The sequence below is a fragment of the Coffea eugenioides genome, chromosome 1, assembly GCF_003713205.1.
Source record: "Coffea eugenioides isolate CCC68of chromosome 1, Ceug_1.0, whole genome shotgun sequence".
Classification (NCBI taxonomy): Eukaryota; Viridiplantae; Streptophyta; class Magnoliopsida; order Gentianales; family Rubiaceae; genus Coffea; species Coffea eugenioides.
Genome location: NC_040035.1, coordinates 41,467,112 through 41,480,808, shown reverse-complemented (window position 1 = coordinate 41,480,808; position 13,697 = coordinate 41,467,112). Strand labels below are relative to the sequence as shown.

At 35.4% G+C, this 13,697-nt stretch overlaps 1 protein-coding gene across 1 annotated transcript; it reads left to right on the top strand.

Annotated features, from left to right (window-relative positions):
* Window positions 1-784: 784 nt before the first annotated feature.
* Window positions 785-5,462, top strand: LOC113762206 (serine carboxypeptidase-like 18; the record flags this gene model as incomplete). Its single annotated transcript, XM_027305587.1, has 12 exons — window positions 785-874; window positions 1,167-1,289; window positions 2,129-2,231; window positions 3,280-3,317; window positions 3,439-3,540; window positions 3,662-3,748; window positions 4,187-4,348; window positions 4,449-4,520; window positions 4,602-4,720; window positions 4,806-4,919; window positions 5,024-5,069; window positions 5,194-5,462. Coding segments are annotated over 12 exons (1,140 nt in total), but the record flags the coding sequence as incomplete, so codon positions are not given.
* Window positions 5,463-13,697: the final 8,235 nt, after the last annotated feature.

Here is a 13,697-nt window from a genome sequence, read left to right as displayed (position 1 = left end):
CCAGGATTTGAAGGACCCCTCCCCTTTGAACTCGAAACCGGATGAGCCACCAAGTATAACATATATATAATAACACTAGAAATTAACATTGATCAAAACTTAGAAGAAATAGTTGATCCATTTTCTGATGTTATCAGGTATATTGGAGTTGGTGAATCAGAGGATGTGCAGCTCTTCTACGTTTTTATCAAGTCAGAGTCAAATTCTCAATCGGATCCTCTTATCCTTTGGTTAGATGGAGGACCTGGCTGCAGTTCATTTATTGCACTTTTCTTTGGGACAGGTGAATTCTAATGCCTTACACTTTGCATTAGGTGTCGCCCAAAAAAAAAAAAAACAATTGCGGCACTTTTTTGTTCTTGATTTTGTATAATCTTCAAACTCTGCAAACAGCCTTTCTGGTTGAAACTCTGCAAAAAAGACAAAAGACGTTGTTGTCTGGTTGACGAAGCTTTATGTAAGGTCTTTTGTTTTGTTTTTTTGGGTAAAAGTATTAATTTTATTGAATACCATCCATTTGTTGCCAGTAGCAACTGCTACAAACATCTGTACATTAACTAACTACACATTCACATCAAATTAAAAAGCCCAAAATATAAACTAAGCTCCAAAAACGCACACCTAAATATTTTTTTCATATGCATTGCTATAATAAAGCTTTTGAAAAACATTCCTAAAAACGGTTAACTCAAATGGAGCCATAGTCTTTTTTTGTCTTTAATGTTCAAGTGATGATGACTGATAAACTGGAGTGCCAGCATTTGATCAAGTCACTGGCCCGTGATTTTCTGTTGCAGGACCAATAATTGTCGAGCCATTGTCGTTCGACGGCACTCTGCCCAACTTGGTATTAAATCCCTATACTTTGATCAAGGTAAGCTCAAGAATTGAGTTTCTCTTTTCTTTTATTTTATTTTCTTGCAAGAGAAAAAGAGATTTAAGTTGATGAGTATATCTTAGACTCATAGAAGTGTTATTTATTTAGCATTTATTATGATGTAATGTATCCTAGATGAAAAGGTTATTGAGATACATATACAAATAAGGTTCCAAAATTTTTTTTTTGAAATAACGTTCAAATAATCTTTATCCAAACAAACCTAATTTTCAAGATTAAGCATTCGAGTTGACTGCAAGATTGAGAATCATTTCTTGTTACTTGTTAGGTTGGAAGCATCATCTTTCTGGATTCGCCAGTAGGAACTGGTTTTTCTTATGCTAAGACTGCAAAAGCTTCTCAATCTTCAGATTTACAAGCCCCTGATCAAGCTTATGAATTTATCAGGAAGGTACACGCCCATCACTCAGCTAATTAATGAATCGTAAGGCTTCATGGAACGTTGGACAATTACTAATCAGGAAAATGCCATATTTGACTCTAGCCCCTTTATTATGCAAAAAGACCAGTTTACTACCATTTAATTATTTTCCTTCTGAATAGCGGAATCCTGCATGGCCCTCCCAAAATTGCCCCCATTGGATTCAAGTTCTCTATGAACACGGTTTTGATTGTATAGAACAGTTGACAGTGGAAGATGAATAAAAGTTACATCAATAATAATTGGCTATGGCAGTTTCGACAGTTAGCGTCATGGAAGCCATAGTAGAGGAGGAGGTCTCTTGCATTGGGAAAGATCCCAAAGTCTCATGAAATGTGGCAATCTCTAGAATGGAAAATCCCACTCACAGTGTTTAGTTAGTGAAATGTTCTGATACGGCCTCCTATGATAATTAGTTTAACATGTATACTGAGATATTCTATCTCTTGTACAAACTTGTCCCATATCAATGAACTTACAGTTTTACCTTGAAAAGATAGTGGAAGATGACTAATTTTGAATTTGATGCTTACAATTCAATTTTGGGTACAAATTTCAATAAGCGAGGCAATTTATTGTCTTTTTGCTTGTTGTTGTATCTTAATGTCTACAATTGGTTTGCCAGTGCCTATGGTACACAGTGCAATTACAACTGCCAATTATAGAAGCTTGGGCAGGCGATATTTGTTGCATTTTTACCCATTTGAACCTCGAGTTAAAAACTTAATTTCCCTTGAATGGGAAAGAAATTATAGTTAAAAGATGTTTACCTTTTACAAGATTCGTTTTGATAGTTGATTATACTGCAGTGGCTACATGATCACCCAGAGTACAAGTCGAGTTCATTCTATGTTAGTGGAATCTCGTATGGGGGCATTCCTGTTCCAATATTAACTCAACTTATATCAAATGGTAAGATTTTTTCAATGTGGCTCTTTACCCTGGGGAAGTTTTTTGGTTGTGTTACAATCTGATTATTGAAATTGTCATGCAAATACATAGGCATTGTAAGAGATCTGAATATACTATAAATGCTTTCTGTAAGCTTGTAGTATATGCGAAGTCTCTTTTGGTAGGAATGTAGTTGCCACCTTAAGCTAAATGGGTTTTATTAACATAATGCAGAGCTTTAAGAGGGGGAAAAATGGTTAAAAGTTCCCTCAGAAATTTGCAGGCTTTTTATTCTTTTCTGTCAATATGTTAAGTTATAAGACGCTCCAGGATAAAGCAAGAAAACGTTTCTTTGACTAGTTCAGAGTTCTACATTATCTCCTGCCACAAGATGATCAGTTGAAGTTTGCTAAATACAGAAGTATAGGATCAATACTTTGTTGCTCTATGACTATTAATAAGGCCCTAAAACTTACATGTATTTTGCAGTGGCTACATGATCACCCAGAGTACAAGTCGAGTTCATTCTATGTTAGTGGAATCTCGTATGGGGGCATTCCTGTTCCAATATTAACTCAACTTATATCAAATGGTAAGATTTTTTCAATGTGGCTCTTTACCCTGGGGAAGTTTTTTGGTTGTGTTACAATCTGATTATTGAAATTGTCATGCAAATACATAGGCATTGTAAGAGATCTGAATATACTATAAATGCTTTCTGTAAGCTTGTAGTATATGCGAAGTCTCTTTTGGTAGGAATGTAGTTGCCACCTTAAGCTAAATGGGTTTTATTAACATAATGCAGAGCTTTAAGAGGGGGAAAAATGGTTAAAAGTTCCCTCAGAAATTTGCAGGCTTTTTATTCTTTTCTGTCAATATGTTAAGTTATAAGACGCTCCAAGATAAAGCAAGAAAACGTTTCTTTGACTAGTTCAGAGTTCTACATTATCTCCTGCCACAAGATGATCAGTTGAAGTTTGCTAAATACAGAAGTATAGGATCAATACTTTGTTGCTCTATGACTATTAATAAGGCCCTAAAACTTACATGTATTTTGGTGTTATTCCAGGAAACGAGGACGGCATTGAACCACGTATTGACCTTAAGGTCTATACCTTTGATGATCTTCTCTTTTCTAGTCTACCTAATCTTGATTGACTACATACTATTTGGAGAAAAATTTACCATCCTGAGTTTAAAATCGAGACGTTTCCATTTATGGCTTCAGGGATACATACTTGGAAATCCTTGGTCGAAAGCTTCAGGAATTCAGAACTATAGGGTTCCGTTTGCTTATGATATGGGGCTGATTTCTGATGAACTCTATGAGGTAACTTATTTCTTTTGTTTGTTACCTATTGATATCTTAGAACACTGTCATTTGTCACATGCATTCTTACAATGTAAAACTACCCGTGATTTTCTAATTGACCTATATATTTACAACGCAGTCCTTGAAGGTTAGCTGTAAAGGGGAATATGAAATCATAGATCCCAGTAATGCAGCGTGTTCGAAAAATATGCAGGCATACAATGAGGTAAGCAATCATATCTATGCAATTTTTATGTGACTCTATTTTCAAAAATTAGGCAAGGCCTAATGGATTTACTTAAAGCGCCCCCTAAACTCAAGAAAGAGAGACAGAGTTAAGGATCGTCAATATAACCGTTCCTGAATAATGTAATATCATTTGAACAAGAAGTAATTTATTGTAACTTACTCATACAATTTCGTAACAGAGTTGCAGTTAATGTTAGGGGCTTACACGAGCACTGATCGAACATCATACTTCTGTTGCGAAAATTGTATAAGTTGACAATGAATTACTCTAATTTATTCAAACAATAACACACTTTCCAGAAACGGTTGTACTAACAATTGGTTCCTACCCCTTCCCTTTAATTTGCGGGCCACAAAGGTGACAAGGTGGGAAGAATCAGAATAAAGGATGATGGTTAATAATTTGCTTCTGCAGTTGGTTCGTAATATTGACGAACAAAATATCTTGATTCCTGTATGTCATCCCCTTTCACGAGAGCCAAATAAATTATTTACTGGTGGGAGATCCATTATACAAATGTTGTATGAGAAGTTTGAAGAGCTAGACGTTCGGGAATCTACTCCAGTCAAATGTCGAGTAAGATACCACTAGTATGTTCTATGTAAACTCGTGGATAAGACCATCTGTTCTTGGTAGCACAACTGATCGCGTTTCTTCTGTTCACTGGCAATCGTAGATGGAATGGATTACGCTCGTTGAGCACTGGGCTAACAACAAGAGCGTCCAAGAGGCCCTCCATGTGCGAAGGGTATGTCTAAATCAAGCACTATGGTATGTAGCATTTGAATGCCGAAGCAAGCCTGAACTGATTTCTGTAATCACATTGCAGGAAACTATCGGACAGTGGGTAAGCTGCAGAGATACCTTGCCATACACAACAAATGTAGGGAGTGTTGTACCATATCATGCAAACCTTAGCACTAAAGGTTATAGATCCCTTATATACAGGTTTGGTACCTAGCTCTGAATCTTGATGCATGTAGGTTAGCAGCAGTTATTTTAGGTACTGAAAGTGGAGTACTTTGTAATTCAGTGGTGACCATGATCTGTTGGCACCGCACATTGAAACTCAAGCATGGATAAGATCTCTACATTACCCAATTATTGATGATTGGAGACAGTGGATTCATCAAGGCCAAGTTGCCGGGTTGGTTAAAAATTGAAAATGTTTCTTTCTTGATTGCCATTAACACGAGATAAAAGATAACTTTACCCAACTCATCTAAATTTGTTCTATTTTCCTGCTCGCAGTTATACAAGGACCTACGCAAATAAGATGACATTTGCAACAGTGAAGGTAAGAAATTCCTGTTTCTATTGCTTCAGTGCAAGATTTGTTCACATGCATGGTAACAACTAACAAGAAGGTCAGAACCTTCTTGGGACTAACTAGCACCCCTTTTTTCTATTTTTGGGTGAAGGGAGGAGCCCATGTTGCTTATATGTTCAAGCCTGCCGAATGCAGAACTATGCTTGAGAGATGGATATCGCATCAGCCTCTCTAATCAGTTGGCATATGGATATGAACATCTTTGATGACTTCTGAGCATCAAATGTTCCACTCTTAAATATAAATTATTGTAACTTTGGGTCATGAGACGCTTCTACTCCAACTCTCCAATGGATTGCTTTCTTATGGAGATATATGATTAGTGGAGAAGTGAATAAAATGTAGTTGTTAAAATGGGAATCACGTTACGCCTCCAAACGTTTCTATATGACTGTTGAAGCTTTCACTTTGAAGATATGTCATTGAAATAAATTTCCTCTATTTTGCAATAAATAAAATTTTGAATTCAAAGGAAAGTACAGGTTTGGCAAGGAATTCAAATATTAAAAAAAAAATTGTTACTCCATTAAACATGAATGGAGGGAATCTACGAAAGCTTTTAAAAGATGAAGAGGAGTAGGAAAAGGAATTTCTTATACATAATTGAAAAGCAATATTCTTGAGAACACTTTTAAAACCTAATGAAGATCAAAAGAATAAATCCTTCATGCCTAGGATTGATCTAATCACTTTTTAAGCAAAACTGTAACTCAAAAGTAACTTACGTGTTTGTGGTCATGGATGATCTAGTTATCGAGGCTTACACTTGGCTAGATTCGATCTTCAGAAATTTAATGGATCAAATTGTGCTACGCATCTCACCAAGTGGTGCGACTTAATTTGACTATTGAATTTTTGAAAATCGGATCTATCAAATTTGGGCGGAACGCATTAAGGGTATAATGATCTCTCCATTTATGATGAACCCGGCAACATCGTTTAAATCATGTCTAGGACTGATCTAATCACTTTTTAAGCAAAACTATGACTCAAAAGTACCTTAAAAGCTTTTTTTTTTTTAGATAGTCCTAAATTACGTGTTTGTGGTCATGGATGATCTGATCATCGAAGGCTTACACTTGACTCACACTTGAGTAAATCCGATCTTTAGAAATTCAATAGGTCAAATTGTGCTACCCATCTCACCAAGTGGCGCAACTTAATTTGGACTACTGAATTTTTGACAAGCGGATCTTCCATGTTTTGGCTGAACGTGTTAAGGGTATCAACATCTCTCTATTTATGATGAGCCCGGCAACATCGTTCAAATCCTGCTGGTGCTAAGGTGAATGGGGCACATATGGGTGCATGGGCTCAAGTTTTTGCCTACTCATATGGGAAGGAGGAATGCAAGGCTCAATCAATATGGGAAGATGAGACGTGCCCAATCAACAAAAACCTTGAGGAGAGATAGAAGGTGAAGCTGTTGGATCCTTAATCCAACATTGGACTTATATGTGAATAATTATGTATTGCAAGCTGTCAATTAAGGTTAAACCCAATTAAAGTGATCAAATATAGTTTGGGTTTAATGTATCTAATAGGATGTGGGTCTTTAATGTGTAGAGACTTAAGGGCTCCTATTTCTATGATGGGTTGAAATAGGGCTCCAAAAGGTAATTAAATGTTACCTATAAATAGGGTTATGGTCCCCAAGTCACAGGTATCGTTTTAGTTGTCGTATTTCCTAATATCACAATATAGCTCTTCCCTGATATCCTATCGTCAGGAAAGATACTAGAGAGAAACTAAAGGCCTCTCTCAAAGGATTGGTGAATACCTGTTGACTTGGAAAGCCACCCCAAAATCTCTAGAGATTCAAGCGTCAAATTTATTAATATGGATTCAGGTACGCTTCCGCTATTTTATAGTTAATTTATTTCTTAATAATCGCCATATAGATTTTGGGTTTAAAAGTGATGGTTTTCACCAATGGTTAAATTTAGATAACCACCCTAACAAGTGGTATCAGAGCCTATATGGTTGATTATTAGAAAATAATTTGTGATCTTTGATAGTTTTATCTTAAAGATTGTAAATTATGAATGATGTCCTACTCCTGTTTCTGTTGTAAAGAATCGGTCAGAGAAAAAAAAAAAAAAGGGTTTTGCTTGTTCCAAAAGAATTGGCCAATTGTTGTGATTCTTAAGTTTATTTGTATCCAGTAGGTTTGTTTGATATAATGGCCGATTGACCTTTACATCTGGAGTATTTGACTTAGCATACTATGACTACTTGGCACATATTTCGGGATCTTAATTAATTGTGTAGTAGTTGCCCTTTTCTTATCTCAAATAGAAAGCCGAAACAGAAAGCAAAAACATGCAAGACCATGACTTTCTAGTGGGCCATTGTCTTGCTATGCTAAAAGCCGAAAGCCAGAATAGTTTCTTTTGCTGTGACTTTCCATTACGTCTTTGGTTATTTGCTGTGATGTTTAGTTGACCGATTCATCGTCTATGGATTCAGATTGATATTCAATATGATTCCTTGTAGCTCAATTGTTTATAATTGGATTCTTTGGCTGGTTTCCTTACTCATCGATATTTATATTTATGTTAAAGAAATTAGGGTTTCTTTAATTTAAGTGAACCCTAATAAAGTTAGATAAGATATTTAAGCCCTATTAAAGTTCATATGTTTGGCCCATTAAATATATAGTTTTATAAAGTGCTTATGGACTTCAAGAATAAATTGGGCTTGAATAATAAATTGGGTCAAATTATGGATATGGACCTTTGATCCAATAAGTTTTGATCCAATTGATTGGTTTGATCAAAGTTGACCAAAGTTGACTTTGATCAAATTTTTTATTTAATTTGGATAATTTTAAATTTGAATATTGGTATGATTATATATATTTTGGAATAAATTAATTGAACTAATATGCCACCAAAGTGACCTCTATTATGGAAATTAATTTATTTTAAAATATAACTAGTTGGGTACTAGTAATTTTATGAATATTGATCGGCCCAAAGGAAGGTCAATATTTAATGAAGTTACATGTGCACTTGTGGTAATAAATACGTGATAATTATTTGAATTTTAAATGTGATTTATATATTGGCCCAAAGAAAAATTTATTTTCGACATGTTATTATTATCAGTATTTATTACTGCACCAAGATATCACTCAGAAGTTAATATTTTTGTCCAAAGACGAAATATTAATGAAATATCGGTATCTTGAGATGGGGTTACCTTTATTTGAATTTATTATTATTTTGGTTTATATGAGCATAGTTTTAATTATTTTATGTTTTCTGTTCAGTTGCAAATGATCTTACAAATATTACTTCCAACATCAATAATAGTCCTATGCTGAATGACACAAACTTCAAGTCCTGGAAAGAAAATCTCTTGATAGTACTTGGAGTAATGGATCTCGACCTTGCGTTAAGGGTTGATTCTCCCCCCCTCTTACAGATCAAAGTACCTCTGATGAAAAGAGAAATAATGAGAGATGGGAGAGATCAAATCGCTTGTGTCTGATGATCATTAAAAAGGCTGTTCCAGAAGCATTCGGGGGAATAATGTCAGAAACAACTGTAACCGCTAAAGAGTTCCTTCAGGACATTGAAAAAAGGTTTGTCAAGAACGAAAAGGCTGAAATTAGTACGCTCTTGACACGCCTAGTTTCAATGAAATATAGTGATAAAGGCAACATCAGAGAGTACATCATGGAGATGTCTCATCTTACTTCGAAATTAAATGCACTTAAGTTGAAACTCTCTGAAGAGTTACTAGTGCATTTGATTTTAATATCTCTTCCTACACAGTTTAGCCAGTTTAAGGTGAGTTACAACTGTCAAAAGGAGATTTGATCTCTAAATGAACTCATCTCACACTGTGTAGAGGAAGAGGAAAGGTTGAAGTAAGAGCAGACAGAAAGTGCCCATCTGGTGTCAACTACTTGGTGTCAACTACTAATAATAAAAGCAAGGGACTTAAGAGAAAGAAAGAAAAAGGAGCTGCAGGTACAGCGCCACAAAAGAAACAACAAAAGAAATCAAATGATCAGGAAAAGAATAGTTGTTTCTTCTGTGGAGCTGAAGGGCATCAAAAGAAGCATTGCACCAACTATCACGCTTGGCGTGCTAAGAAATGCATGCTTCTTAATTTGGTTTGTTCTGAGGTTAATTTAACTTCAGTACCTAGACACACATGGTGGTTAGATTCTGGTGCAACAACTCACATCAGTGTGTCTATGCAGGGTTGCCTGAATTGTAGAAAAGCCTAATGATAATGAAAGATATATCTACATGGGCGATGGCAAAACAGTTCAAGTTGAGACAATTGGAGTTTTTAGATTATTGTTAAAAATTGAATTTTATTTGGATCTCTATGAGACATTTGTTGTACCGTCTTTTAGACGGAATTTAATTTCTATTTCTGTTTTGGACAAATTTGGTTATTTTTGTTCATTTGAAAATGAAAAAATTGAATTGTTTCATGATTCAAAATTGGTCGGTTCTGGTTCTTTAATGCATTACGATAATCTATATTTAATTGATACGATTGGCTCATTTAATGAATCTCTACATTTGAGTACTAGAGAAGTAAAGAGAAAATTAACCAATGAGAATTCAGCCGCATCATGGCACAAGAGATTGGGACATATCTCCAAGTGGAGAATGGAAAGACTTGTGTCAAATGAAATTCTCGACCCCTTAAATTTTACAGATTTTAATGATTGCATTAACTGTATAAAGGGGAAACAAACCAATCAAAGGAGATTTGAAGCCAATAAGTCTTCAGACGTCTTAGAATTTATACATACGGATATTTGTGGGCCTTTTTCTACATCTACTTGGAATGGTCAGCAATATTTTATAACGTTCATAGACGATTTTTCAAGATATGGTTACATATATCTCATTTTTGAAAAGTCACAGTCACTGGACGTGTTCAAAAATTTTAAGGCTGAAGTTGAGAATCAACTCAACAAAAGAATCAAAAGCGTCAGATCTGACCGTGGTGGTGAGTACTATGGTAGATATGACGGTTCAGGTGAACAACGTCCAGGATCATTTGCTAAATACCTAGAGGAATGCGGTATCGTCCCACAGTACACTATGTCGGGTTCACCCACTATGAATGGTGTAACTGAAAGACGAAATAGAACGCTTAAAAACATGGTAAGGAGTATGATATGTCATTCTACCTTACCAGAGTCACTCTGGGGTGAAGCACTTAAGACTGCAGCATATATCCTTAATAGAGTTTCAACTAAAACAACTATTAAAATCCCTTATGAGCTTTGGACAGGGAAAAAGCCCAGTTTAAAGCATATGCATGTTTGGGGGTGTCCACCTGAGATAAGACCTTACAGGCCAAATGAAAAGAAATTGGACTTAAGAACGATTAGTTGTTATTTTATTGGATATTCTGAAAGATCCAGAGGTTACAAGTTTTATGATCCCACAGCCAAATTAATTTTTGAGACAGGAAATGCCCGGTTCTTTGAGAATGTCGAGTTTGGGGGAGAAAATACAGTAAGGGATATTGTCTTTAAAGAGTAATATATTAATATTCTCACAGGTGTCATTGATCTTGTTCTGGATCCTATTCCTGAACAAGATCATGACATAACAAATCAAGACAATGTCGAAAAATAAACTGTTATAGAAGAAAAAATTCTTTCTCTCCAAGAACCAGTGCCATTAAGAAGATCCACTAGAGAAAGGAGAAGTGCAGTGCCAGATGATTACATCATTTTTCTCCAAGAACATGAGGATGACATTGGATTGATGGAAGATGATCCAATCAACTTCCGTCAAGCCATGGAAAGTTCAAATTCTCAAAAGTGGATCGATGCCATGAATGAGGAGATTAAATCCATGAAGGACAATGATATTTGGGATCTTGTCCCATTACCAGAAGGTGCGAAATCCATTGGTTGTAAATGGATATTTAAAATCAAAAGGGATTCGAAAGGCAATGTGAAAAAATATGAAAATCGTCTTGTCGCTAAGGGATTTACACAAAAAGAAGGTATCGACTATAAAGAAACATTCTCTCCAGTCTCTTCAATTGACTCTTTTAGAATTATCATGACACTTGTGGCGCATTTCGATCTTGAGTTACATCAGATGGATGTAAAGACAGCGTTTCTCAATAGTAACATTGATGAGACGATTTATATGGTGCAACCAGAAAATTTTGTATCAGGAGATCCAAAAAATATGGTTTACAAACTTAAAAAATTCATCTATGGACTCAAACAAGCGTCTCGACAGTGATATTTAAAATTTCATCAAGTGATCATCTAATTTGATTTTGAGATGAATTTAGTAGATGATTGCATATACCATAAGTTCTGTGGGAGCAAGTATATTTTCCTGGTATTGTATGTTGATGATATTTTGCTTGCCAGCAACGATATTGGTCTATTGCATGAAATCAAGAAATTTCTAACTAAAAATTTTGAGATGAAAGATCTTGGTGATGCATTTTTTGTGTTAGACATACAGATACACCGTGATCGCTCTCGGGATATTTTAGAACTATCACAAAAGGGTTATATCGAAAAGGTTCTTAAAAGGTATGGCATGCAAAATTGTAAATCAGGTGACACTCCTGTGGATAAAGGAGACAAATTTAGTCTTAAGCAGTGTCCTAAGAGTGCTTTTGAGAAAAGAGAGATGCAAAAGATTCCTTATGTCTCAGCAGTAGGGTGTCTAATGTATGCTAAAGTATGTACGAGTCCGGATATTGCGTACATTACTGGGATGTTGGATAGATATTTGAGTAATCTTGAATTAGATCATTGGAAAGCAACCAAACGGGTCTTATGGTATCTACAGAAAACAAAAGACTACTTGCTCGCGTATCGGAAGTCAGATGAGTTAGAGATCATTGGGTATACTGATTCTGATTATGCTGGATGCCAAGATACTATGAAGTCAACGTCAGGCTATATCTACTTGTTGGCTGGAGGTGCCATATCCTGAAAAAGTGCTAAACAGTTCCTCATAACATCTTCTACTATGGCTGCAGAGTTTATAGCTTATTATGAGGCATCTGACCAAGGAATTTGGCTGCGAAATTTTGTCACAGGATTACGTGTAGTGCATGGTATTGAAAGACCTCTCAAATTATTTTGTGACAATAAGTCAGCAGTCTTGTATTCCAATAATAACAGGAGCTCGACGAAATCTAAACATATAGATATCAAGTTCCTGGCTGTTAAAGAAAGAGTGCAGAATGGACAGTTATCGATAAAGCATATCGAGACAAACTCTATGGTTGCGGATCCGCTTACTAAGGGATTACCATCCAAAATGTTTCATGAGCATACTGCTCATATGGGTGTCGTATTAAATGATGTACAGTTTTAGTGGGAGTTTGTTATTTTAAATGCTCTTATGATTTTTCTCAGTTATTAAGGATTTAAGGATATTTTATTCATAAATAAAGTTTGGATTTATTTACACTCTGACTTTGATATGGTTTGATCACATGAAAATTTAAGGTGGACCAGTTGAAAATAGGCATGTTTTGATCACATTACATGAAATTTTCATGCTACACATCCACATCATGATTCATGTCATTCAATTATATCAATATATGTGACCATTGATGGGTCGAGTTACGAAATTGTAACAAAGACCGCTTTGATCCTATGTTGGTATGATTGATGGACCGAATTGGTTACAGATACATTGTGATAATGACAGTAAAGTTGAGCTTATACGATTAATTGTGAAACATAATTATAAGGTTACACATATAGTCCAAGTGGGAGATTGTTGGATTAAGAATCCAACATTGGACTTTTATGTGAATAATTATGTATTGCAAGCTGTCAATTAAGGTTAAACCCAATTAAAGTGATCAAATATAGTTTGGATTTAATGTATCTAATAGGATGTGAGCCTTTAATGTGTAGAGACTTAAGGGCTCCTATTTCTATGATGGGCTGAAATAGAGCTCCTAAAGGTAACTAAATGTTACCTATAAATAGGGTTATGATCCCCAGGTCACAGGTATCATTTTAGTTGTCGTATTTTCTAATACCACAAAATAACTCTTCCCTGATATCCCATCATCAGGAAAGATAACAGAAAGAAACTAAAGGCCTCTCTCAAAGGATTGGTGAATACCTGTTGACCTGGAAGGTCATCCCAAAATCTCTAGAGATTCAAGCGTCAAATTTATTAATATGGATTCAGGTACGCTTCCGCTATTTTATAGTTAATTTATTTCTTAATAATCGCCATATAAATTTTGGGTTTAAAGGTGAAGATTTTCACCAATGGTTAAATTTAGATAACCACCCTAACAGAAGCATGACGGAGAAAACAGATAATAGAGTTTGAACATTCCCATCAAGTATTGGGTAGACTTTTTCTGCGTATGAAAGAAAGATGGCAAGGTATGATGCAGGAAAGCACAAAACGGATGGCGACTGTAATATGGTTAGACCTCAAGGCCCTCAACTCTTGATCTGTACTTTGATCAAACTTCAAACGAGGTAGTGCAAATAACCCTTTAATGTTTTAAACAAGTCATTTTCGTTTCTTTTTTTTCGTTATTTGAAGGAAAACATTTACAACAAAAAGGAAAAAAAAAACAAAAAACAGTTAT